Here is a 27,653-nt window from a genome sequence, read left to right as displayed (position 1 = left end):
TGTTTGATAATAAACTACAGAATTATGTTCGTACCATCATGCATTTTAAAAGGTGTCTCAACAGTAGCTGTGTTTTGCTACAATAACAACAAAACAAAGGCTTGGTTTGATTTGGTTATTGTATATTTGGTTTGCAGTAACACCATGTGCATATCTACTTGCTGGGTAGCTTATGTTCTTTGAAAACTTGTCTTGCCATTATATTCTACTGCTGCAAAGTAGATCTGGTTATTCCAAACCCCCATCCCCAAAGCTCTCCACGCCAAAGAGCAAAAATGTCCAACAAACTTCCAAGCTTTGTTGTTTATAAACTAGCCAACCCATAAAAGTATTTTTTTTAAAAGCCTTACCTGATAGTCTTTCAGACAGTCCTGCAAATCATCCTGAGTAGCGATAGCTTTCTTTGCTTTCTTTGCCTCAAGATCTGAATCAACGCTGTCCAGCAATCCTGACAGGCGTTTCCGCTTTGCCCAAAACTCTTCCGTCAATCTCGCCGTTTCAGAGAGCTTGTCCAGCTGGGAAGAGAGCTGCAGTGTCAGGTAATCATGTCGAGACTTCAAGCTGCTCAACTCTGTTTGGGGAAGCTTCGGTGGCTCATTCTTGGCTCCACGGATCTTAAGAACCACCTTGGCCTTCTGGGCTTGACTGTTCAGCTCTTGCATCCTCTCAAGACACTGTATGAAAACTGACTCCAACATCGATAGTTTCTCAGATAGCTCAGAGACTTGACTTCTTGACAGATCCCCGTGATTCAATCCATCCTCTACCTCCGTTAAGGTTTGCATAACCGTCTGGCGGGTCTCAACGAATTCAAGGAAGAGTTGCAAGACTCCAGTCTGAGCAGCAGCGCCCTCTTGGATTGATTCTTGAAGCATGCAGACTCCGGTCACCTTGCGTGAGATGGAGAGCTCTTGGGCTGCGTCACACTTACTGCAGACGGATTGGACGTCTTTGGTCAGGTTGTCTACCCTTGTTGCTTGCTCTGTAATTCTAGCTTGTTTGGCCTGTGCAATGAGTAAAATAAAAAATATCTTCATGATACAGAAACATAGCGCAATCTGGAACACCTACAAAGCTACATCAGTAAAGCAGTCTCGATGCATCAAGGTGATGTAAACACCTCAGCGAAAAATGGAATGAGATGTGATAAAAATGGTAATAGACTTTCATAGCTAATTGACAGATGGCAAAGCAGGGTTGTAAGAATACAAGTAACTGCAAAAAATAGTTCATGTCCTGATGTTTCAACCCTAGCAGAGTATTTCTCAAAGGCTTGCATATTAAGCCTTTGACAGCAACTAGGGTCAAAATGTCACGCCATTTATAGCATTGGTCGTTTTGGTTGGTAGGTAGTTTGCAACAGTTTCTATTTTTCTAAAAATGAGATATAAATGATAACATTTCGTATACAAAAACAAAACATGGTACACTACCCATTTACCAAATCCACATTCAAAGCCAGATCAATGAGTCAATCTTACCTTAGCTTTAACAAGTTCTCCTTCCACCTCATCATCGTAAACTTCCAACCAATCCAAGAGCTGCTTCTCATGCTCCTGTACTTTAACCGTCAAGCTCTCAGCCTCACCAAGAAACGCTTTCCTCTCCTCGAGGGTCTCCTCAACCGTCTGGACCCCATCGTCAAGGGTCTTGGTGACCGAGGAGAGCCTGGTGTCGACGTTGTGGGTATCGTTCTGCAGCTTGGACACACTAATTGGATGGGTGCAGTGGCGTTGCTGCAGTGATTTGTTTAAAGTGTGGAATCTGTCTAAGTCGGGCTGAGCTGAATGGCATTCTGCGGACAGGTTCTATTGACAGAGAGAGAGGGGGAAAGTTAACCACTTGAAACACCATTTTCAAAGTACAGCTTATCATAGATGAAGATGATTTAAGAAAATAAACTCCTTGGCACACAAATATAGATTCTGACAAGGGTACAAAGACACTGTCAATCTTTATAAGAGGTGTACATAAGTGAGGGTTATCAGGTTATAAAAGTTATGAATGTTCCTGAAAATGTCTTGCAGGCTGGGTTCCCCCTTATTCTAAACACAGAACCTCCTAGATATTTCAATTTAGGTTTACAGACTCTGTAAATCACCAGAAATACAAAACTCCATGCTTGGACACAATTTTGGGCTATCTCCTTCTCCCTTTGATGACTGCCTAAGAAGTAAACAAAAAAGGGTGTTCATCTTTTATATGAGATTTGTTATTCCTAAATGAAAGAAAGAATAATTTTCTCACCTTCAAGGCATCCAGTTGTTTCTCCAGTTTGGCCGAGTTCCCTGAATACTCCTGACAGTGAACTCCTTGCATTGCTTCCCGATCTTCCAACATCTTAAACAACCTCATCTTCAACTCCTCATACTCCTTCCATACTGCCTCTTTTTCCCTCAGATCATCCTTCAAAATGCTCAGTTTATCTTGAAGGGTCGATAAGCGGTCAGTCAGGCCACTGACCTCTGGTTGGACGGACTGCTGAGGGGTCATTTGAGTGGACATTCGTTGAATGCTGGTCAGCAGTGGTTGATGCTCCTCAACATCTCTGGACGTTGCCTGTGGATAGGACAATATTTAAAAAATACTTTAACCATCAACTCAATTCTTTCAGCCTAAGGCATTGAATAGTTTGGCGGATAAAAACAAAGTAAAAATCAATTTTTAAATTTTCAAAATAATACAAATCTTTAGACCATGTCAGCTTGTTTATAAAAAGTATTCAATTGTACATTCCAGTGCATTTCCTAGAAGGCAAGATAATGCTCTGGTCTTAAATTGTAAAATTTACATCTGGAATAGTTTTCAGAGAAGTTTATAAAATTCATAAAATCCTGAATGAAGTTAAGGCTCTGTGCCTCTTTTTGTATAATATACCCCACACAAAATTAAAGATATTATCTATTTGACTTAACGAAACACAAAAACTGTATTCGGCCAGTTCTTCATCAACATGAAAACCTGTTCAATAAAAAAACTACATGAGGGAAAACAATTCCATTATTTTGTTGTTATAACCTGCAGCTCTTCAAGAAGTTCCTTGACATCTTCCATGGAGCTACACTCCATATGACTAGTCTTCCCCTCCAGCCGCTCTTCAGTCTGCTTCAACCAGGGCTTCAACTGCTCAACCTGTTGCTGATAAAGCTGCCATTGTGTTGCATCCTTACTCAGCTTAGCGCTCTGTAGCTTGGCCCGGGAGCAGAGTGTTTCCCACTGGTTGTGGAGGCTAAGGTTCTGCGCCATCAATGCTTGGGTCTCAGGGTGTGGTTGGTTCTTGGTGAGATCCTTCAAGGAGCTCTCCAGGGAGTCTAGATCATGTTGCTTTTCAATAATCTCAGTGAATAATACCTGTATAATTAAGAGAAATATTTATACATTCAGATCCTTGTCATTTTATTGATGGGTGTCATCAATTATTGGGTATCAAATTATAAACCATAAGGGTAGCTGATTGGGTAAATTCGAAATAATTTGGAGTTGAACAGAGACAAATTGATGGATGTCATTAGTTCAAATCCAGCTCTAGTTGATTTTTCAACACCAAATCATTTAAAGTTTACCAAGTCAGTTCAAATAAAATTTGACTTCAGATTATTATCCCTTTAAGGTGATCCCCTGGCTGCTGGTTCCCAGGTTATATCCTAAACTTGGGTATGATCCCTGGGTACATGGCAGTTAAAGATTGTATGGCTTCTGACTGACATCCCTGAACAAAGAAATTGACAAATAAGGTAGAGAGTCGGCACGTTTCCGGAGGTCATTGGTTCGAATCCTGCTCTAGTAAATTTTTCTTTGTTCATTTTGCAATGTATTTAATATTGGATGGGCCTGTCCAGTAGCAAACATTATTGGACTATTAGTAGTTGAACCCAGTCTATCAGTATTCTTTGTTTAAATAATCATTCCCAGTCTGTTCACCCAATCCAGGCAAAGCAATAGAATGGGGAAAAGGTTTGCATCAACATGGAGTCGTATCAAAATTGAAGTAAGTTTAATCCATTGCAGAAATGAAGGCACACTTACCTCAGCTTGTCTCAATGATTTCTCAGGTAGCCCTGTAATCTTCTCAATCTCATCTAGACTGGAACCAGTCGCCTCCAGCCACTCAGTCATCTTCCTCTCCTCCGTCTCGTACTTCTTCCATCCATCCTCCAATCCTCTTAGATGCTCCAGCTTCTTGGCAATCTCATCTCGGATCGAGGCGTTTCTTGCCTCCAGCCTGAAGAGATCATCTTGGAGGTTCGACTTGGTGGCATCGTCAGTTGAAGCATTCTGCATTTGGCTGGTCAGATTTTTTAGAGCAGCAAGCAGTGGTTTCAGTTTGGTCTGCTCCTCATGTAAAGCCTGCAATGGAACAACAAGTGATTAATAACAAGCCTCAATTCATTCAATAAACTTGAAACAGTCGTTTTTTCCAAGCCATACAGCAGAGGCGATCGAATGTAACACCAACCATCCTTTGAACAAATTCTTCATCAAACTAAGAAGTGGTAGGAGATGGCAGTCAGTTCGATGCAAAACAAACAGGTGCCTCAACTCCTTCATACCATACTCTGTCCGTCTACTCAACATCAGTGTTTAACTACTTTGTTTACTTTCTGCTTAGATGTTGTTTTCAGTATGATTCCATTGTGGTTTATTATGTAATTTTCTGATTAATTAATATTATGTATTTCCAGTAGTTTATTTATGATTGTGTGTTAAAAAAAAATGTTGTATTGCATGTATTCAAAATGAATTTCCTCCATGGTAGGACCAATAAAATTGAATTGAATTGAATTGAATTGAATAATGGATAAAAACATTGAAACGTAGAGTCTCCTATTACAACACAGTAGATGTGTTTGAAATTACTACATCATTTTTTTCTAATCATTCAAACATGACCACAGCAACAGATCAAACCTTTCAAGAGCAAGGTTTCCTAACGATGAAAAAAACACTGCATTGGACACTACAACACGATTCAAATTTGCTGTATTTTTAAGCTATTTTAAGTGCATTACACAGGCACGATAATTAGTCCTGGAAAACAGTAGGAACACGTTAATCAGTACAAGGGCTGACCTGCAAGCTTTAAAAGACTTTTCTGGCTCTTTGAAGAAAACAAAATCGGAAATCAGAGTAAAGTAGGAAGGATTTTATGACTGATTACAAGCAAAGCAAACCAAAGGGAGGGGAAAATCTACAAAACACATGTTACAAGACTTTCACTTCACTTTAAAAAAATGTATTGTATGTGTATACCTTAAGTGCAGTAAGTTTCTTCTGTATTGGCTTCAGACCAGTCAGAGGTGATGATTCGAGAAGCTCAGCATCAGCCTTCCTCAGGAATGTCTCTACTTTTCCTTTGTCATTCTCATAGGTCTCCAACCACTTCAGATACTCCTAATCATAAAAATGTTTTAAATTTACAAATTACTTTGGCTGTTTTTTTTTTATTTAAAAGAGAAAGTCAAGTTAAACTTATGAACTCATAAATCATATGACTAAAGCCCACACGACAAGGCAAGTTGTGATATCAAAAAAAGCTCATATATATTATTCACTAGTTTTTCTTTCAAAATGTTTGCAAAAATTACTGCTTTGTAATATCAGTACTTTTGGATTAATTTGATAAAACAAAGCCAAAAGTGTCGATACCAACTGATTCATATGTATGATTTTGCAGCCTATTTTTGGATAGTTCCCTCTTGACTTCGCAGAGTGTCATCTTGAGAGGCAATCTTGAGAGGCAATCATTTTTTTAAAAGCTCAACTATGCGATATGCGTAAATAAGTGCACACAAAGTTTTCTCAAATACCTTCCAAGATCGGTCGGTAAACAACTTGGGTGTCTAGGCTACACTGTTTATTTTACACTATGCTCTCTAGAAAAATTTGAACGCTTGACGCAGCTCATCGCTAAAACCCTTCTTGCCCATAAAAAATAGTGTATATTGAGAACTACCTCTTTAACCTCTTTAGTTTGTGGAAATGTGTTCGCGGAAATAAATGTGAATTTATTGCAGAAGAGATCACATCATAATTAAGGACTAAATCACCTTGAGGTCGTAGACTCTGTGTGAACTTTTACTCTTGACATCTTTCCACGACCTATCCAGCTCAGTAGCTTCATGGCCCATGACATCGGACATTGTGATTGGTGGCTGATGTGCCTGATGTGCCTGCTGCTGCTGCTGCTGCTGCTGCTGCAACTCACGACAGTTGTGAATCAACTCGTGCACCTCAACATCCCGTTGCTGCATTTTCAAATCTCTTGCCTGTGTATTTTAAGTAACCATAAGCTCAAGTTGTTGAATTTGTTTTCCTGTTACCTACTTTAGCAATTGTCATTGTCTGCACTAATCTATTGCTTATCAAAAATATGTTTGCTGCAATGCGTTAAGTGAACCTTTCCTATAGCTTTCTCATGAATGAACTAGTTTGATAACAAGTTCAGTGTTTATAGGGTTTGAGGAATTGCATGATGAGTATCAACAAAGTCTAGTGTTGACATCATGGCCCAATTTTATGGCTCTACTTACAGTAGCAAAGAAACAGCGCTTACAGAAGCAGGGAATTCCATGCTTTCATCAAGCGTACTTATTCTAGGAATATTGCTTGTGTGTGTGCGTACTTTATGTTATTAGGCATTCTTAGCTTAAATAGCTAGCGTAGAAATTTGGTGCTTGCACAGTAAGCGGAAAATGAAGAAACGTAAGCGCGGAATTCGTCGGTATGCAGAGCCATGAAATAGGGCCCAGTTTGGCTAGTGCAAAACCATTTGAAACATTTCACTACATTAAGGGAATTATATCATTATTTAAGCTAAGATTAGTGCATACCACTTGTTGGTTGAGGCTCTTCCTGACATAGTGTTGACATTAGTTTGGTGTGTAAAAAATAATGTGAAAAATTAAATTTTACTACTTGAAGATTATATCATATTTTAAATTAGATAAGACGAGTACACACCAATTGTTGGTTGAGGCTCGTCCCAACAGACACTAGATTCCTCCACTCCACCGGCTCTCTCATCCTCTCTCTCATCTCCTTCACCCACTGCATCATCTCCCCCACCCTCTCCGTATAAGAGAACATCATCGTCAGAGCGACCTTCTCCACAGGGAACTGAAGCAGGGTCTCCAGGATAGTCTTGTGGTTGCGGAGAAGGCCGGCCAGCTGACGCTCTGTTGTCAGCTTTTGTTGGGGAGGGCAGTCCGCGGAGAGGGATTTCAGTGTTGTGTTGAGCCTTGCGAACTCATCGTGGGTATCGTCGGCCATGTCAGACAGGAACTGGGGGTAGAGATGTCAGATGGTTGTTATTTGGTTTACTGTCAACGGGCAATTCTAACAATCCCGGAGATTGATCATGGTATACAAATACTTGATGCAAACTAGTGCATTGGTAGAGAATACGGTGAATTCTGTACTATTCCTATTCTATTCCACAAGGTGAAGACGGAGAAGTAAAGTAAATGGAAAAGCAAGATTTCACCAACTGTTAAACCCTCTCAATAATGAAATTCCAGGCCTGTGATCTAAACGACTGATTACCTCAAACTGTGCACAGAGTTTCTTAAAGTCCTCATGATTCTTGGTGGTACGGATTGACATCATAACCTCATGGATGTCAGACACCCACTGGCGCAAAGCTTCAAATCTACAAGTTGAGATGAAAGAAATACAGCATTTAAAGTAAGTTTCCCTCAATAGTGTTTCATTTGCCCATTAAAACGTGAAAGGACCAGTCAACAAAATTTCCAAGTGGTCCGGCTGGCTAGTTTATTTCTTTCCACAGCAACATGTAACCACATCGATTCAGTCCCAAACAAACTGTGACTTATACAAGTTTTATTTGCTAAATCTTTGAGTAAAAACCTTGTTTAAATTGAATATTTAGAGATTTTTTTTTTTTTTTTTAATCTTTACCTGTCATTGAATTCTTTCCATTTCTCGGGCAAATCCTGAAGTATTTTGGATAACTCCAGCACCTGCTGATGGAGCTTTGTGTGTCTCTCCTGACCCTGTTGTATTGTGTGGGTCAAAGGTGAAGGGTCATACTTAGGGTCAAGGGTCATCAGCTGCTTCTTAATGTCCTCCATAGCTTGGAGGCATTTGGAACTTGACTCTAAGGGTTGCTGCTTGGGGAAGAAGTTCTGTAACAAAAATATTCACACCCATAAAAATTATTTTGCATTTAATCGAAATAAGTAGTTCCTTACAGCGCACTTTTTAATAACCAGATCAATGTGCTTTAAATTAGTGCCCTGGTGATTCGGCCAATATCATTCGTTTAATCTTTCTCAGCTCCCAGGGAGTATCCAGCCCAGGCTGCCGTGGTGCTCCAAAGTTTTTTCAAACACAATATCAACCTCTACCCTCACAGGTACCAATTTACATCCCTGGGTGAAGAGAAGCGATCATGGTAGTCATGACCGGGATTTGAACCCACACTCCGATGAGTTAAACACCAGAAACTGAGTCTGATGCTCTATACCATTCGGCCATGACACCTTTTGAAAGTAAAGTGTCTTTTTGATGTACAGACGTCACATTGAATTGATGCAAAATGTCATTAAACAATGTAGACCACTCACCTGATGTTTGCCCATGACATCTTGACACGGCGTGCCATCTTATGTCATTAAACAATGTAGACCACTCACCTGATGTTTGCCCATGACATCTTGACACGGCGTGCCATCTTATGTCATTAAACAATGTAGACCACTCACCTGATGTTTGCCCATGACATCTTGACACGGCGTGCCATCTTTCAGAGCTTGGTGTTCATCTGCTAGCTCAATCTCAACATCGCTGAGTATCTGGTCCAGATTGGCCTTGGCTTGATGGAATTGTAGCTGTGCAGACTTCAGCGGAACAACCTGCATCACAGCCTAGGCAGAACAAAAGACATTGGAATGTTAGCGTTATGTTACAGACGTTCAGTACTGGGCTTTGCCCTCCCCACTAAGTACTTTTTATAATTTTGATATACTAGCTGATTCTGACAATAACCACTATTCCTTCAGATGAAAATAGGTCAAAGGATCGCTAAGTGTAACTTCAAATAAAAAATGGTATATCATTGGTTTTTGGAATGAACCATTGGATAGAAGGACACCTTTGAGCCAAAACTAACTGGTTGTTTTCTTGTGTCTTTAAAGGAACACAATGCTTTGGATCGGTTGAGTTGGTCTTTGAAAAGCGTTTGTAACCGTTTGTTATAAAATGCATATAGGTAGAAAAATTTTGTAAAAGTAGAATACAATGATCCACACAAACATACTTCAAAATTGTACGGTTTTCCTTTTACCTCGTCGACTAACACGTTCGGCCATTTATGGGAGTCAAATTTTTGACTCCGATAAATGGCCGAACGTGTTACAACAATGTAGTTCGCAAAGTAAAGGGAAAACCGTGCAATTTTGAGGCAAATATGCGTAGATCATTGTATTCTACTTTTAAAACATCTTTCTAACCACTTGCATTTCATAACAAACGGTAACAAGCGCTTTTTATAGACCGACTCGTCCGATCCAAGGCAAACTTGTTCCTTTAATAACAGTAAATCCCCTACCTGGTATTTATCCTGCAGTGTTCTGACTCTTTTCTCTAGAAGTTGTCTCTCTTCTGGTGGTAGTGAATGAAGCAGATCTTGAGTGGTTGATAGGAATCTAGTCAGAGCATCGGGCTGCCCAGACTCAAACCACACCTACGTATGAGGGATATAGATGCGTCAGACAAAGCCATACAGAATAAACCCATTATACAAGTACACAGTGATCAATTCAAGATCAGGTATATTGGCAAATAAGTTCAAAGCGACTAAAATCAATAATATATAAACAAGTATACATATACCAGCCATTACCTATAGAATTAGTTTAAGTTCTCTTTATCAGAAATTCTTTTAGTATCTCAGAAAGTTGAAGTTAATCATTATACAAGCCACTAACCCAATGGGGAGCAGACAAGGAAGGAAGTTCCAGTTTTAGATAGATGTGGGAGGTAAAACCTTAGCCAATGTTTCTAGGAAAACCCCTACGCAATCAAGTAGGGACTAAAAACCCAATCCCGAAGAGATTTGAAGCAGGGTCCAAGAGGTCGAAGGCGAGGAAAGATAACCAGTACGCCAACCAGACCTCCCCCTTATGAACAGATGAAGTGACAAGCTTGTATCATCAAACTGGGGCCAATTTCATAGAGCTGCTTAAGCAAAACATCTGCTTAAGCATGAAAATAACTTGCTTATTTTACACATGTTACTGGCCAAAATGTCATGCCATATACATTGCTTGTGATTGGTATTTACATGTAGCTGTTGTTCACGTAGCAATTGAGCCGAGTCTTGGCCGGTAATCTGATTTTACTAAGCAAGGATTTTTTTGCTTATGCAAAATTTTTTGCTTAAGCAGCTCTATGAAATTGGACAAAGTGAAAGTGCAACCAATGCAGTATTCTTTTAATCTTTAAAATTCCACTTTCACCAAGTCAATAGTAATCATATTTACCTTGTGGCTCTCCAACTGTTTGCTGATTGGCCCTTTGTGTTCTTGCAGCTGTTTGTTTGCCTGTTGTAGCCAATCATCAAGCTCGGCTTCCCTCTGCTCAAAGCCCTGCCATTCATTCCTCTGTCCAGAGAGTCTCTCCTCCCAGTCACAAGCTAAACTGACCGTAGTCTGAATGATAATGGAGCATCAAAGAAAGTTAAAATACAACTAAAAAAATGCTCAGTATTCCTAACAACAGTGCAGGGTAAATAACTGTCCAGCCGTCGATTTCACCAAACTCTTTCTAACTTAGGATTAGGACTTAGGATGGGTTCAGTTCCGTATCCAAATACGTAGGACGAATTGAACCCATCCTAAATTAGGAAGGGTTACTCGTCCTAACTCGAGTTAGGATTAATCCTAGCGTTTCATGAAATTGGCTGCAGATCCAATCATTATAAATCATTCAAGTGAAGAGGATTCTCAATAAGAAAAACGATTGGAATTGAAGAGACATTTTAAACAAATGAACACTCTTCAAATAACTTTAAACATTCTTTAAAATGTTGGTGATTATGCAAGACACAATGTTTGATTATGTGATTTCTTGTACTTGTATGTTGATCGCCATTGGCCCATATCACCTCGACCAAATTTCATAGCTCTGCCTACCATAAGTAAAGAAGCAGCACTTATGGAAGCAGAGAATGCAGCGCTTACCATCAAGCATATTTGAAAGGTTAGCAGGGAATTTTTGCTTGTGTGAGTGCATACTCCATATTACTGGACACTCTTTGCTTACACAGCTAATTCAGTGCTGTAAGCATAGACTGGTGATCGCAAGCTCAGAATTCAGAGGTACAATGTAAGCAGAGCCATGAAATTGGGCCAAAGGAATCACCACAACAAATTTTGTTGTGCCATTTTGGAAGTCAAGTTTCCGACTGATGTCGGAATTAAGGCAACATGCATGTGCCTTAAAGGCATTGGACACTATTGGTAATTGTCAAAGACCAGTCTTCTCACTTGGTGTATCTCAACATATGCATAAAACAACTAACCTGTGAAAATTTGAGCTCAATCGGTAATCGAACTTGCGAGATAATAATGAAAGAAAAAACACCCTTGTCACACGACGTTATGTGCGTTTAGATGGTTGATTTCGAGACCTCAAATTCTAAATTTGAGGTCTCAAAATCAAACTCGTGGAAAATTACTTCTTTCTCGAAAACTACGTCACTTCAGAGGGAGCCGTTTCTCATAATGTTTTATACTATCAACCTCTCCCCATTACTCGTTACCAAGTAAGGTTTTATGCTAATAATTATTTTGAGTAATTACCAATAGTGTCCAGTGCCTTTAATGTCTCTACATGCAAACTGACCTCCAAAATGGCAGGCCATCGGCAGAACGTAGTATATTGTGATGTACTAGCAAGGGGTCTATACACAGATTGAAGTGATTTGTCTTACCCTATAGCGTAGCTGGATGTTTGCTGTTGTAGTCTCCAGTGCAGAAGTCTCTGTATACTTCTCATTGTTTAAAGTGATGATGAACCTGATAATGCTAGTCTTCTCCTCCAGCTGCTGTGCGTAGTGGGGCACTTTGGAAAAATGGGTCTTAAACAAATCCATACATAGAAATGTTAGCCAATGAGTCTCAACTACATATTCTCAATAGTTAACTACTAATTTGAAATATGTTTTAAAAATGTTAAATAACCATGGTAGATGAACTTCTGTAAGTTTCTGTAAGCCATCTATGTGAACTAAAAAAGGTGTAGTTCAACTAAGGTAATTCCTGTGTTTCTACCCCTGATTCAAGATAAAACTGGAGAATGCATTTTCCTGTTGTCTCTGTCTGTTTGTTTGTTTGTTTGTTTGTTTGTTTGTTTGTTTGATTGATTGATTGATTCTAATGTGTGATAAAGGGTCTCCATTTAGTGGGCCTGCGAACCTGTTCCGGGTTTCCCTTTTGCCTCGCGTTGTATTTTGATGTTTGTGCAATAAAGGTAATAACTGAACTAAAACTAACTAAACTAAACTGAATTAAAACTAGAGAAAGTATTTCTCACCTTATGTTTCTTGAGGCGGTTCTCCATCTCCACAGGCTCTGCAGCGGCTAGCATCTTCTCCTCTTCATAAGACTTCAGCATCCTCTCCGACGTCTCAATCCATCCCTCCAGCTCCTCCAGCCCATCCTCATATCGTCTCAAGGCTTGCACCATCTCATTCATGGCCTTGGCCCGGGCGGGGATGGAGTCCCTGACTAGGGTCAGACGATCCTTGAGAGTCCGGAGAATGTTGACCATGGCGGCTGTCTCGTCTTTGGAGCGTGTCTTGACTAATGATTGCGCGAGCTGAGAGAGGTGCTTGAAGTTGAACTCATGGCCTGGTACTTGGCTTCGGAATTCCTGATGATCAAATATTGAAATCATACTTATTATTATTATTATTATTATTATTATTATTATTTATTTGGCAATTCACATAAAAATACAAAATTACAATAATTTATGCGAAAAGGATAAAACTCTTAAAAAAGTTAATTATATAAATACATCTGGATTAGAAAACAGTAAAAAGAGGGATACATCAAGATATAAAAAGGAGTGCAGGCAGTAAAAGAGAAAACAAAGTACTACACGGTTTGATTGTTCCTATACAGTTCTATACAGTTTGATTCTTCCTATTAAGCCGTAAGTGCAGAAAACCCAGAGCCAAATTTTGTAGAGCCACTTCAGCACAAAAAGTAGCTAAGCGATTTTGTTTACTAGAAGTAGATTACCAGCCCAAATATCATATCACACGCATGTCCTGCTTAGTTCTTGTTTAGCAGAAAATGTTAATGCAAAATTTCTGCTGAAGCAGCTTCAAAAAACAACTTGGTAACGAGCAACAGAGAGCTTTTGACAGTATAAAACATTGTGAGAAACCACCCCATCTGAATTAATGTAGTTTTTGAGAAAGACGTACTTTCTCACTAAAATATTTGAAAATACACAATTTACGCAACATGTGTGGGGTGGTTTTTTCCTTTTTTTTTTTTTTGCAACTTAGCTCAAATTTTTCACAGATTTGTTTTTTTATGCATATAGTGGAATACACAAAGTGAGAACACAGGGGTGAATTTCACAAAGGTAGTCCTAACTTAGGACTAGTCCTAGGCAATGCTAAGAGATAGGACTGGTCCTAAGTTACTCATCCTAACTTAGGACTGGTCTTATCTCTTCGCATTGCCTAGGACTAGTCCTAAATTAGGACTACCTTTGTGAAATCCACCCCTGGTTTATGACAATTACCAAATGTGTCCAGTGCCTATAAGGACACTCGAACCCACACTCTGCTGCGCTTGACTGCTCGAACACGACACCCCACATCTTTATTTCTATTCTCCACCTTCAATTTTGTCAGAAGCCCAACAAATATAGTGATAGTTCTTCTTGATTGTTCTTAGGTGTACACATTGATTAATACGTGAATATTCCTTGCAGAAAATCCATGAGTAATTCAACATAAGAGACCACTGTCACATTTCCTCTTGTTTTTCCCATGTACTCACATCCAGATGTTGTACGTGTTCCCTCATGGCATCATAGCTACACTCTACGGGTTGTAACACACAAGCCTCTGCCTTATCCAGCCATGCATTAAGGGAAGCTACTCTGGATGTAAACTCATTGTGGTGCTTCTCAGTCTCGTTGGATTTCATGTAAACCTACAAGAGAACCAAAGGTTTTCAGATTGTACACTTGAAACTTGTGCAAAGTTTTCTGTCAAAATTGTTGTTGATAGTACAAAACACTGATTTTTCTACATTTAAGCTCAGTTTCATAATATATACAAACAAAAATTTCTCATCTGTAAATTTTGCTGTACAGATATTATAAATGATTTTAAACTGGATTTAAAAACTGTTTAAGTTTCATTTGTGTACATTTTTAAGTTTGTGTTTTTGTACTGGTGTGCTTAATAAATTCAGATATAAAACCAAATCTTTGAAACAAAAACATTATGACAGAATATTTATTAAAAAAATCATGACACAAAGTAAAACAATCTGAAAATAAAAGAGGGAAATATTACCTACTTGTTTCATAAAAGAAAACTTTGTTTATTTTATTTTTAGTTCCACACTGCCAAATTTCATACAGCTGCTTAAGCAGAAAATATTACTTAGAAGCAAAATTAAGCAGGATACCAGTTTCATTTTGTACATGTAAAATGTTGTTGTAAATTGCTATTTTAGCTGGTAACCCTATTCTGGTTAGTATAATTTTGTTGTGCTTAGCTACTTTCATGCTAACGCAGCTCTACGATTCTGAGCTCAGATTGTTATGGCAACACCCATGGTGACTGACCTTAGCATGTTCAAATGTTTCTTTCCATCTTCTATTAATGAGGAGCAGTTGCTGCTGGATGCTGTGAGAGACGCTCTCCTGACATGTCTCAATCAGGAAGTTACCGCCTTCATTCATCGTGGTGTGTCGGTCCAGCCACTGAGATAAACCACTGAAGTAATCCTGTCAACATAAAAACAAACATCTCAAGATTAAGAAGGAAATTTGTGAGTTGCTGCTAGGTTAGCGTGGTGGTATCTGTCCTCGCCTACCACCTCTAGGACCCCGGTTCAAATCCCTCAAAGGCACTATGTGGATTGTGTTTTCAGTTCCTACTTTATTGTGTGAGTTACTTCTCCCTGGAATAATTCTCAGGGGTTACACCTCCAAAATCTAAAACTGAAAATCCTTCTTTGTTTTCTGTCTATTTGGTTCTTGGCTAGTGTAGTGATTTATTTTGCTTTTCTGTCAGATTTGTCCAAAATACCCTCAAACTTTGATTATACTTTTGAAACTTATCTTACCCTTCAGAGAAGGCAGCAACAAGTGGCTTGTCCAAATGTATCCACACCCAACTGCAGTGTATGACCTTGGCCTACTCAGCCATAAAGGTCATGGAATTGTGTCATCTCCTGAGTGGAAATTGCTTCACGATACAAAGTCTTACTTTGGGGTGTTTGACATTAAAGACATGAAACTTTTTTTCAGGAAAATTCAAGGAACTTCGCTAGTGCTTTGTAAAATCTTGTTTGGTAGTTGGCGAGGGTGGGACAGCTGAACATAAGACCAAATAACCTTAATAAGAAAGCACTTTACCATCTTAGCAGCCTGGTCTCCTCTGTGTAACACCTTCTCTGCTTCTTCAAGCCAGGGTTGGAACAGCCTGACATTTTGAGCGTAGCATTTCCAGTGTTCGATCACACTCTCTAGCATAGTGCTGATGCTTGTTACCTCAACGGTAAGATTGCGACGCTTCTGTTTCATGTCATGAAGGAAGCGTCGCATAGTATCTCGCTCTTTCTCTGAGTAAATAAAAGGTAAACAGTTACACTTCAACGCATAAATTGGACATTATGAAAGTGAGACTAAATGAGAAAATATTACTTTTTGGCAAGAGAGGGCACTATTTTGGGAACTACTTCCCGCAAGTGACGCACGCGCAATGTCTTTACATGCATCTAGTTCATTGTGGCACAAATTTATGCACTAGCCTATATTGTTGAACCCCAGATCAGCCGACCAGGGCCCAACTTCTAAGCGCTGCTTAACGGTAAGCAAATTTGCATGCTTACTGTAGCAGAAAAATTTGCTTAAGCCTTAGCATATTTCACAGGTTAGAAGAAAAATCGGGCGGCCATATTGCGTGTTTACCATGGATTTGCATTGTGTGCGGTAAGCACCAGAAGGTTAGCATGCCTTTTCGTGCGCTTACGGTTTGCAGCCCTATGAAACAGAAATTGTACAGTAAGCACAGGGGTGTTTATAATGTAAACAATTTCATTCATAAAGTTTGTCAACATTATTTGGAGTGATGACACATACCATTGGTTATGCTCTTATGATACGCCTCAGTGGTTAACTCCACCTGCTTCAACGTCTCTTCATACTGCTCAAAGAACTGATCATCGATTATAAAAATCTGTAACAGAGAGTCCATATAAAGATTTATTAGATGATATATTTGCATGGGGGATAAGGAATACATATTGTTGTTACCCTTACACCGATGAGTATTAAGCTTTCCCAGGTTCTGTGAAAAAAAAAAAATCACAGGCAAATCTAGGATGATATAAAAGGTGAAATAAAGATTAATATTGTTTTGGGTTTTGTTTTTGTTTGTTTTATCAAACCCAAGAACTTCTCCATCTCTGATTTAATGGTTACATCAACACAAGTAGACCTTTAACACCATATTTATTATTTTCTTGAGGTTGCTTCCAGGTATGGTTAAATTTTCAAGACATTCGCAGAACTAGAATACATGCAAGTATAAACAACCATCTGAAAGTTCTTTAAAAAACTAATCAAAAGCCTGGTTATATGATATTTGGAACAAGAAAATTTACCGCATGGGTATCAGCAATGTTTATTTGGAAGTAAATAATTGGTTCAGTATTGAAGAGGCAACTGCACCATTCATCTACCAAGTACATCAGGAAAAAACATTCCCCAATCAGGCACACTAGCATCATCACACATAAATACGCTCAACAAGATTTGACGCCACTCTCTAGTCATTTTAAAAAAAATTAAAAAACATCAACATCATTTCTAATCTTGAACAGCTTCCTCTTTTCTTTCCTCACCTTGTAATTAGACAGCAGTAACTCCACACTCTCCTGGTTGCCGTATTTCACCGTCCACGACTGGAGCTTCTTCTCGGCCATGACGATAAACGCCAACAGTCTGTACTTGATTTCCAGGTACTCTAGTTTAGTCCCTCGGTTCTGAGACGCAACTAAGACCCTGTCAAATCTCTCCTTCATACTCTGCAGGATTTCTGGCGGGATGCCCTTTGCAAGCTCTGTGTGGCTTAGTTCAAGGAAGGACTTATGCACCTGGGTGGCCTTCCGGAAATGCTCCTGTTATGAGAAGGACAATTAAAATGGGTTTTTTTTCAGACAGCTGCAAAATAATATTTGTATATTTCATAGCAAACATTTGAGACCTATCATTTGATTTGAGGTGTTGGTAGATTTTAAAGATACTTGGAAGAATATTATTTAAATATATCACTTTATTTGAATCTATTTAAATCCAATAATAAATTATTTTCAAAAACTCACATCCATTCATACATTTTCTTAATAAATTTATTGAAATGGCTCTTGTTTGTTTTTTTCCCATTTTATAATAGTACATTTGTATCTACTAAACTTCTTCATCTGAACCGAAAATCTACCAAGAAAACTTGAGCAATTCCTTGGAAAAGTATTCAAAAAAATTGAAAGTGACATTTCATTAATATTCATATAACTTCATCAACATTCACATATCCCTACTCAATATTCATACATCCCTACTTAATATTCATATAATACCTTGTGAGTGAGTAATTTTCTCTTCATAGTGCTATGTGTCTCCTCCTGTGACTGTAACGGTCTCAAATCATCACCCAACAGGGCTTCAGCTTTGTTAAGCCACTCCCCGCATTGGCCGAGCCCACCAGCAAGCCCCACCTCTACAGACTGCCTCCACTCCGCCTCCTTGGAGACCAGTTTACTCCATCTTAATTCGGTGACCTCATACTGTTCCTCCGACAGCGTAAGTAGCACCTTCTTCTTTTTCTTCTCCATGATCACTGTCATCAGTTTCTGGCGCTTTTTGTGTTCAGACTGGAACTCTGTGAATTGCTGAATTAAAGAAAAACAAAATGAATTATTTCACACATGTGGTTGTAATTATTAGGTAAATTTCTTAATTATAAAATTTTCCCTTTACTTTCATTCTTTTTGTCCAGACTGCCAGCAGTTACGAAGACATTTACCCCCCAAAACAACTTACCTTAACTCATTGTTCCCATCCTAATCACCTTTAATCACTACACAAAACACCTCATGAATATTCATAACAATTAATACCTCAACACCAAGGGACCGCAAACAAACACGCACAGCCATAAAAGCTATTGCTACGCTGTCAAAGACAATCTTGTCTGCTCACATGACAAGACAAGAACGATTAAATACTTAGTATGAAACAAACGCAATCCCAAATAGAAAGAAATGTGTTTACCAATCAAATCTGCTTAGCACATTCTACAGCTGGAAGCATAGATCGCTATGGATGTAAGTATAGGTCGACTTTGATAACAAAACATTGTAAGCTAAGCGTAACATTTTCCTCAGCATTTTGGATAATGTGTTCTCCAGAAATAAACAGCCGGAGGCAGCTAAAGAATGCATGGCCTAAAAGGAGGACACCAGCTGACTCAAGATATCATAGGAGGATGACATTTATAAGACAGTGCTGTCATGTCTAATGGGTCAAAATCTTAAAGGAAGTATCTGGATACCCCTTGTGGTTTATCATTAGTTTTTTCGTTCGGTTTTTATGTAATTTTCATGAATACTAAGAGTTTTTCGTAATGATTTCTTTCCCGTTGGTCTTGATTTACAAACAAATAAATTAACAAAAATAACAAGGGAAACTGACTGAGTAAATTTTAAATGATTTGGAGTCGAACAAAGAAAAAAACAAAAATCGAATAAATGAACAGTAGACTTAGATGTGCACATTTTGACTGTAACTGCAACTGTTGACAATCATAAATATCAATAATTCATTATTGACTTGTCTCTAAGCAAGACATCAATCTCGATGCTTAGGATAACAACTAACAGCTGGGGCTCAATTTATACTGATTAGGCTGAATGGAGAATAACGCCAGATTTAGAACATCGTTAAAAACAAGTCCCATGTTACTTTAATCATTTGTTGTGGGACATAAACCTATGACCTTTTGCTTATAAATCCAACATCCGAAAAATTGATAGTAACTTTCAGATTCAAATCTTGAGGAAATATTTGATTTTTCAACTGAAAAAAGTCAGCCAAAATAACCTAAAAGTTCAAAGTTTCTCAAGACTTACCAGGTATTGTTCCTCTTTGTTTCTTTCTTTCTGCCTAGATGCAGTGATTAAAGCTTCTCCCTTCACCAGCCAATCATCAATGTCATGACAAATCTTCTTCTCTTGCTCTTGTTCTTTATCAACCTAATTTAAAAGAATGTCAAAGGTCAAGTAATGTTTAAAAAAAAAATTTTGTATGTTATGAAGTCAAACAATTTTAAGCTTAAAGCTGGTCCATACTTTCTGTGAATGCGGATGCAATACAAATTTTTACGGCAAAAATTTGCAACAAATAATTCGGAAGAGTAGAGATGTGCTAAACTCCTGCAAAACTTTTGCAACCAAAACAGTCCTGTGACGTCAATATTCGTGTGGCATTTGCATTCGCATTCGCAGGAAGTATGAACCGGGCTTAGCTCGGGCTTAAGCTCCGTCAGTAATTTTGAAAACAAACCCTTCACATACAAGACTTCAAAAAGGCAGACTATCCTTAAGTTGGACCCCAAGCCTAAGCAGTAGTTTCAAAAATGTCCCTTAACAGTTAAAATTAAATTTTTGGAAACTGGGATAACACAGGCCTGTCAATATCATCCATCACCGGTCAAGGACCTTTTCATTTTGCAAAGGGCACTCGTCTATTGAAAAATCTTCAGGTCTAAGGGAAACTTTTGAAGAGGTGCCAAGGCCAAGACCAGGGACAACATCAACCATGGCCTTTCATCGCCTCTGTGCAATTCAAGGCCTGAATACAAAAAATCTGGTGATATCTCACTCCTAGGAATGTAAATAAAGCATTGAAAATGCTGCATGTTGAGCATTCCACTACTACAATATTACAAAAATATGATACATTTATATGGCGCATAATGCAGAAGCTTTTATGCGCAACACACAACATTAACAATGAAAAAGAAAATGGGAAAAAAAATAAGAAAAAAATTAGTCTTCAAAAATTCCTAGAAAATCTGAAGAGAGTTGGCTTTGCAAATATGAAGAGGTATGTCGTTCGTTACATAACGAAGGTGCAATGAAGTGGAAGACTCTTTGACCATAGAAAGTACTTTGAGTCAGTAGGGATTGTCCAGCAAAGCGAAGAGGACGAACAGGAATGTATTTATAAAAATGCTCATGTTTTCAACTTTGGCATCATATGGTTTCATACAACCATCTTCCAACAACCCATTGGAGACTTGACTCTCGTTTGTAAGAGCATACCAAATCACTCAGACACAATGTGCATTTTTCTGTCAAACACATCTCAGTGATTTGATGTGACATGCAGTGCAAGTTCACAGATGGCTTTATGCCCATGGCTAAATTGATCTCTTAGTGTATCATGGATGTCCTGTGGTACAAAACAAACATGTCTGCAGACCTACCTTTGACCCTGTTTCTTGGTAAACTTTAAAGAATTGGGAGACGTAAGTCATGATGGATTTCTCATCTGGCTTCTCCACATCCACATCTGAAACGAACAAGAATTGTCTTCAAATAGTGAGTTTTCAAAACCTACACTTGATTAAAAATTAAACAATCTAATGCATACATGGAAACAATGTTAAAATCATCGGCTCATTTCTATAAGGACGTTCATTGTAATTTCACGTTTATAATGATCAAAGGAGATTTTAATGAGAACTGTGCATAAATTTGTTTGGGGAACCACAAAAGTCCACAAATATATATTTTATACTTCTTTTTGTAAAACAATTACTTGCGATTTTATGAAATAAATGAAAACTGCACCAAAGATAGTGACCATTATAGCGAACACTTATCTTTTTACAGTTAGTACAATCATCAACATAAGACCATTTTGCTGAAATATCTGTTGTTTTGGGTTTTTTGTTTTTTTTCATTATTGGGGGTGTGTTAAACATCTTGGCATGGAATAACATAAACTTACTAAAAATATTATTAAGTTGACACAGGACTTCCAAGGAACCATCTTAGTATTTTCCCATCCAAATTTATCCCTTCAGTGGTTCAACTCCATGTGCAGTAACAATTTCTAATACACCAAATCACTTTCCCCAGTAGAAAAAAGACCATTATTACTATGATACAGTGTACTTTAGTACAAACTTGAAAGAAATTAATCTATATCATCAAATCAATGAGATGTTTTAAGAATCAAACCTTGTGGATCCAGGAGTCTTGGGATACCCAGTTCCTTCTCAGCCACATTGAAGGCATTGTCAAGATTCTCTGAATTGGTTCGTTTAGGAAGCATTGTGAGATCGATCAGATCGTTCTGTATGTTATAAATCAACATATTGAATGCCTGACCGTCCCGCCAGCTTGGACCAAAGTCTTTCACTTGCAGATCGATGCCTGAGCTATAAATCAACCAAGAAAAAGAAAACAGAGTTACAATGTGTGTTATGCAGTTGGTTGAAATTATTTCAAACTTGTCTTTAAAAAAACAAAAACATATTCAGAAATGATCGAATTGACTTGAGTTAAACTGCTGGCTCAATAAGAAGGAAAATAAACAATAATACTAGATCATTTCAAGGGGCACCATGACAATGACATTGGGGCATGCGGGCAACTGCTTCCATGTCCCCCGTGGCCTGAAGATGTTTCAATGGTGCAACCTCAAATCTCCCTTAGATTGTACTTCTAAAATAAACCTTACTTAAGGCATTCTTGATTGAGTCTGAAAACTTTTCAAAAATCAGTTGACAAATTTCCTGCTTATTTAGTAGTGTCATCACTGGTAAATGGCCCATTATACTTAACAAATTTGGTCAAGTATTGAGAAAAGAAATTTGTGGGACTGTTGTGAGATGGGGGTGTTAGTTTAGTTAGTGTAAGTTTCAATATGACTTTTTGAAAAGAAAATGCATTTCTTGAGAGTTTTTTTGACAAGTCTGGAATTTCATCTTTGAGAGAGCAGGGTTATTTTTTTTGCAAAGGGCTCTTCCATTGTTAGTTCTTAAATGAAGTCTGTTGAAACTTTTGATGGTACCAAGGGCATGGCCTCCAGAACTGTATGAAATGAAAAAAGGTAAAAATAAACAGGAAAAAGAAACAGACAAAAAGGACCCCGATTTACCCAGAGGCTTTGGCAGCTTTCTGTGCCCATCCCAACAGAGCTTTCTTAGCCGTCAACTTCCCCTTCAACTTTGAGACAGCCTTGGCAACTTTCTTAGCTGGTGGAGGTTCCAGATGACTGCTTGCTTTAGGAGGTTGCGGCTTACTGGGGGAGAAAGCAGATGGAGCTGGCGATACATCACTACCGACACTCTCCATACTCCCTGTACTGCTGGACATTCCAGACTCGCATAGTCTCTCCAACGCTCCGGCATTCTGCTCAATCTGCAGAATAGAGGGGATACAGAATACATATTGTATAATGATTGCAAAAAGAAACAATTGACCGTTGAAGTTGTTCATAAATTGTGCTCGATGTAGTCTACAGTGTGTTGCGTCATATGAATGCATTTATAAGAGCTGCCTACTGGAGAAGAGACTCACTATATCAGAATTGTCTTCAACTTTTACCATTCTGAAAGTTAAGGACTGTCCAAAATTTTAAATATTTTCAGTCATACACAGAGTCGGAGGCAAAATACTTTTAAAAGGTATGTAAAATGTTTTATTTTAAGTTGTGTGCAGCGCTAACTGTGAGTACTACTTCTGGTGGGGGAAAAAGTACTAAAAAGTAGTACTCTCTGTAGGACCTGGAAAATGCTAAAAACTTTGGACGGTGCCTAAAGCAAGTGCAAATTCTTATAAACTTGTATTGTGTGTGAACTTAAAACTGACAGTATAAAGCTTAATCATGTGCAATATATAAGTTAAGTTAAAACGTATTTTTAAATGCACTTAAAAACAAACGTTAATTAAAAAAGACATTTGGCTGTGGTGGCACCATTGGCAGTTGCGGCCAATCACTTAAGTATTTCATTTCTTGTTCTGAAAGAAATGACACTGCATCCAGTAGACAAGTACATTTAAATTAGTATTGGTAGAGCACCCTTATTAAGGTAAATGATGATGTGTACATATACAGAAGAATCCAATAGGAAAGGTACAAGACGAAACGTGCAGAACATACAGGAAATGTTATTCCAATTTGAATGGTTTTTTTCCCCCTTTTTAAACAAGATATTTTTATTTTATTTTTCAGTTCACCGCTCCCCCCCACCCACCCCTCCCTTTTAGGTGACTAAAATTGTGGAGGTGGAAATAGCTCAAATGTATGAAGAACATGTTTATTGACAGAAATAGATTTTTTCAAAGTGTTTCCAACAAATCCATCCTATGGCCCTTCGGTTTTTATTTTATAAATGTATGTTTTAATTTCCAGTAATTTGGGGTTGAGAATGACTTGGCTTAAAAAGCCGGCGCTCTACCAACTGAGCCATCTAGCCCTTAATGTTGGCAGTCTCCCTATTTTGTCATCATCTTTGTTTAAAGCCATTGGACACTTTCGGTAAACAGTATTGTCTAAAAGCCCACACTTTGTGTATCACAACTTATATATAAAATAACAAACCTGTGAAAATTTAGGCACAATCGGTGATCGGAGTCGGGAGAAAATAACGGGAAAACCCACTCTTGTTTCCGCACGCTTTGCCGTGTCATGACATGTGTTTAAAATAAATGTGTAATTCTCGCTATCGAGAATTTATATTGTTTAAATGTTTCCTCAAAAAGTAAAGCATTTCATGGAACAGTATTTCAAGAGAAGTCTTTAACCATTACCTTCCGTAAACCCTGTAAATTATTTGTAAATCTGTGAACTTTTTTTCTTGCTTTCTGTACTGAAAGTGTGTAATGGCTTTAAGTGTGCCTGTCAGAGGCAATTCAACCTGTAACTGCAAAAACAGTCAGGGACCACACCCAAGTATACAATTAACCTGGGATGCAGCAAGAAGGGATCACCTTTTATTTTTGAGGACACCAACATTAAGGTCTGACGAGTCTACTGCTCCCTAGTGTGTCAGATTCTCCAATTAATTACAGAAATCTAGGTCAGCGTACTTTAGTTCCACTGCTGTTTAAAAATGACTCACTATATAAGATCTTTCATGAAGTACTCGCTGCAGTTTCTATGAGGCAAATTAGTCCCCGTCATCGGTCTACCCACCTACACATTTCTATTGATTGCATGCACATGTTTGCATAAATAAATACACATATTAGCCTACATGACTCCTTCCTCTATGCCTACATGTAGGACTGGCCTGATAGTTGTTTATCAAACATTTTTTTTTTTTTTTAAGGGGAAAATATGTACTTCTTCACTAAAAGAAACAAGAATATTATTTAATCTGCTCTATTTCATTGCGATTCTGTGGATTTTTTACCATTTGAGTTGGAAAAAATGAAAACCGACTAGAGCAGAATTTGAACCTACGATCTCTGGATTAATGCTTGGGCTTCACAAACTGAGCTAAACTAGCCCTAATAATGGTGGTATCGTTATTTGTTCACATTCCCTTGGTTAAGGTGATCCCTCTGCTACTGCTTGGTAAACTCATATGTGATCCCTGGCAAAATGGCAGTCACAGGTTATATGGCCTCTGACTGGCACCCTGACTGGCACCCACGCACAAAGATATTGACAAAATATTGACTTTTTTTTTTTAAATAGCAATCAGCTTTCTTTGCAGTTTATTACTTGATATTTGTGTATGTATTTTTTTTTCACAAACACAGGTTAACATCTGCAGTCCCATTCTAAAAAATAAATTCCATGATAATTTATCTTTAAAAAATCATAGATTTAGGAGCACAACTAATAAATCAAATATTAATGTCCCAACATTTATTTTACAAGTGTTTTGTATGTGCAAGGACTAGTGTATCAATGCTTACTGTGAACAGTTTAGAACATTTGACAAGCTTTGAAAGCTGTCAGTAGGTTTCTTAGATCAAGATTACAGTTATTCATAAAGCAGTGTCTTCAATGTGACATTAAAAACAATTTTTTTTCATGGAGACATCCTTAAAATACTAGTATGTCTTAGGGTGTTCTGCTTCCAAGGAGCCCCAGGGACAAACTCAACCTCTAACCCTCAACCCAGTCCCCAACCCAGACAAACAAAAATAACTTGGCAAAGTAGTGTAAATACTGTCATTACTGAGCTCATATTTCACGCCATGACATAATAAAGTTGAGGGATCATCAATGTGATTCATGGAATTCCCCTCTGTTCATATTTTTTTTAGATTACAACAGTTGGACAGCAGAGCAAACATTTGTTATTTACTTTCAGTTCCAATGCCCCCAACTTTTATACCCAGAATATATGCCTTCAGGCACCATTTAATCTGAATCTGAGACTGAATTTAGCCCAGTTGAAAAAAAAAAATTGTTAGCTTAAAACGACTTGACCTATTTCAAAAAAAAAAAAATTGTATTATTGTTTGTTGAATGTTTTTACCTCAAGTTAGAACCATGTTAAAAATTGAAGAGAGAACAAATTACCAGAGGCAGCCCATTTGATTCACCTTTTATAAAACGCATCCCAACATCCAACATATGTTCTCATAATAACTTCAAGATGTAGCCATCATTCAAATCTTTAACCTTGATTTCATGAATTTTCATGAATGTTCATAAATGTTCATAAATCAATAGATAAACTGAAAGTCCATCTCACTATTAATTTTGAAAAAGGATTACTTCAAAATATGTTGGGCCTCATCTTGAAAAAAATATGAACCCAGACAAAGGGATAATGTATATACGAACAGCAGCGTCAAACATGCGTGTGTCACAACATGCATGTGTCACGTGAGGTCAGGCGAACATTTATTGCAGTACAGCCAGCTGCTTGTGTTTAGCTTCTTTGGCAAGATGCCCGGAACACAGTTCACCTTACAGCATATTGCAAATGCTGCCATGTTTGATTGAGTGCACAGACCTTTTTAGTCTGAAATTATGTTTACTGTGAAATAAAGATGAACAATCTAACTTCCAAGCAATAATAAAAGAGAGGCAACTCTCCAATAGTAAAATGAATGTGAATGCAGCTATACCGAACTGAATCTGCAATGAAGTGGTTTTTTCTTCAGAAGTACACGTACCCTAAACAAGAAAATCTCAATGAGTAAATATATAATTTTCCGGGGGGACAACTATGATTTTTAACCAGTGGTGAAAAAAAGAGGGCTAGGTCTCAATTTGATTTTCTAGTAAAACATGGGACGGTTCCATTTTCATGCCTTGAACTTCAATTTCCCTCTGGTAAGGGACACTATGAGCAAATTGTAATTACTAAAACTTTGCAAAGCACCACAGCAAAACCACAGGGCATCACAGCAATTGCTGGCTGTGATTGCCATGGGTTATTTCAAGGCCTTTGTTTTTCAAAGGATTTTTTCACCATCTTCTCCAGCAGCCTTCAGAAAAGGGATCAGAAAAATACCTCTCACTCTTACTCTGCCTTCTTATGCGATTATCCTTCTAGACATGCAAAAAGTCTTGGCTATCTGTTTCTTACACGTATCTGGGTCAAGATATAAACAACTTCAATTGAATATATCCTTGGTAGCGTTCCTAACCTATGAGTGTAATCCACAGTATCCTTTGCCTACATGGTCTTACATTAAGCATTGAATTTTTGTCTCGAAGGGACACAGCAATTTTCCTCTGGAAGAGGCACTTCTATGAGAACAATTTTAATTTGTATTGGTACTTTGCCAAGGGCACCACAGCAAAAGCACAGGGGCACCGAGACAATTATTTGGGTGCCGTGGGTTATTTCGAACCCAGCATGTAGTCTCACAAAACATGAACATGTATTTACCAATTGTTTGAGCAATGAAGCATTTTGTTCAGTTGGGATCAGCAGTATAATTACAGATTCCTCGTCTCGTGTTTGAGAATTTGATGAGGTAGAACAAATGCCATGACAAACTGTTTATCTTTATATGAAAATGAAGCTGACAAACAAAAGAGATTTCTCATCGATTTTTTTTTATAAAGTTAATTAGGAAATAATTGTTTATCCAATGGTGTTTTTAGTTGGTATAGATTTTGGTATCATGCAATTCAATGTTGACCATGCTAATCTCACAGGCCAATTATACACATTGTGCACGCTCCAATAACCAGATGATATATGCAAGCGTGTAAGGGATCCATGTTTAGCCTACGTCTGCTGTAAAATCTACTGGTATTGCAAAGCTCGCTATTTTTAGCAAGTGCAGTGCTGGTGGTGTTAACAGTGAGTATAACAGCAACATGGAATCCCAGTTTGGTGCTGTGCAGCATAAAGCAGTTGGCGTAGAGAGAAATGT

At 38.1% G+C, this 27,653-nt stretch overlaps 1 protein-coding gene across 11 annotated transcripts in view; it reads right to left on the bottom strand.

Annotated features, from left to right (window-relative positions):
- LOC139936758 (uncharacterized) overlaps positions 1-27,653 on the bottom strand; it is a 204,797-nt gene that overhangs the window by 145,625 nt on the left and 31,519 nt on the right. For 10 of the 11 annotated variants that reach the window (XR_011786055.1, XR_011786053.1, XM_071931687.1 and 7 more), the window contains 25 exons: positions 22,453-22,715; positions 21,531-21,730; positions 20,771-20,856; positions 19,413-19,535; positions 17,862-18,173; positions 17,127-17,402; positions 16,363-16,459; positions 15,637-15,842; positions 14,842-15,003; positions 14,043-14,198; positions 12,556-12,894; positions 11,954-12,100; positions 10,503-10,670; positions 9,569-9,703; positions 8,724-8,885; positions 7,918-8,144; positions 7,543-7,648; positions 6,961-7,281; positions 6,048-6,266; positions 5,251-5,391; positions 4,027-4,347; positions 3,019-3,351; positions 2,248-2,559; positions 1,482-1,808; positions 351-1,004 (listed from right to left, as the gene is read on the bottom strand). Coding sequence is in view for 9 of the 11 variants with exons in the window: in XM_071931687.1 (XP_071787788.1) it covers positions 351-1,004; positions 1,482-1,808; positions 2,248-2,559; positions 3,019-3,351; positions 4,027-4,347; positions 5,251-5,391; positions 6,048-6,266; positions 6,961-7,281; positions 7,543-7,648; positions 7,918-8,144; positions 8,724-8,885; positions 9,569-9,703; positions 10,503-10,670; positions 11,954-12,100; positions 12,556-12,894; positions 14,043-14,198; positions 14,842-15,003; positions 15,637-15,842; positions 16,363-16,459; positions 17,127-17,402; positions 17,862-18,173; positions 19,413-19,535; positions 20,771-20,856; positions 21,531-21,730; positions 22,453-22,715 (5,793 nt within the window). In the remaining 2 variants the exon portion in view is untranslated. Of the gene's footprint in view, positions 1-350; positions 1,005-1,481; positions 1,809-2,247; positions 2,560-3,018; positions 3,352-4,026; positions 4,348-5,250; positions 5,392-6,047; positions 6,267-6,960; positions 7,282-7,542; positions 7,649-7,917; positions 8,145-8,585; positions 8,614-8,723; positions 8,886-9,568; positions 9,704-10,502; positions 10,671-11,953; positions 12,101-12,555; positions 12,895-14,042; positions 14,199-14,841; positions 15,004-15,636; positions 15,843-16,362; positions 16,460-17,126; positions 17,403-17,861; positions 18,174-19,412; positions 19,536-20,770; positions 20,857-21,530; positions 21,731-22,452; positions 22,716-27,653 lie in introns of those variants that run through there. The other variant, XM_071932373.1, reaches the window with a different exon arrangement.

Source organism: Asterias amurensis, chromosome 1 (assembly GCF_032118995.1).
Source record: "Asterias amurensis chromosome 1, ASM3211899v1".
In the NCBI taxonomy this organism is placed as follows: Eukaryota; Metazoa; Echinodermata; class Asteroidea; order Forcipulatida; family Asteriidae; genus Asterias; species Asterias amurensis.
Note: the sequence above shows the minus strand (reverse complement) of the source record. Positions and strands in the feature narration are given on the sequence as shown.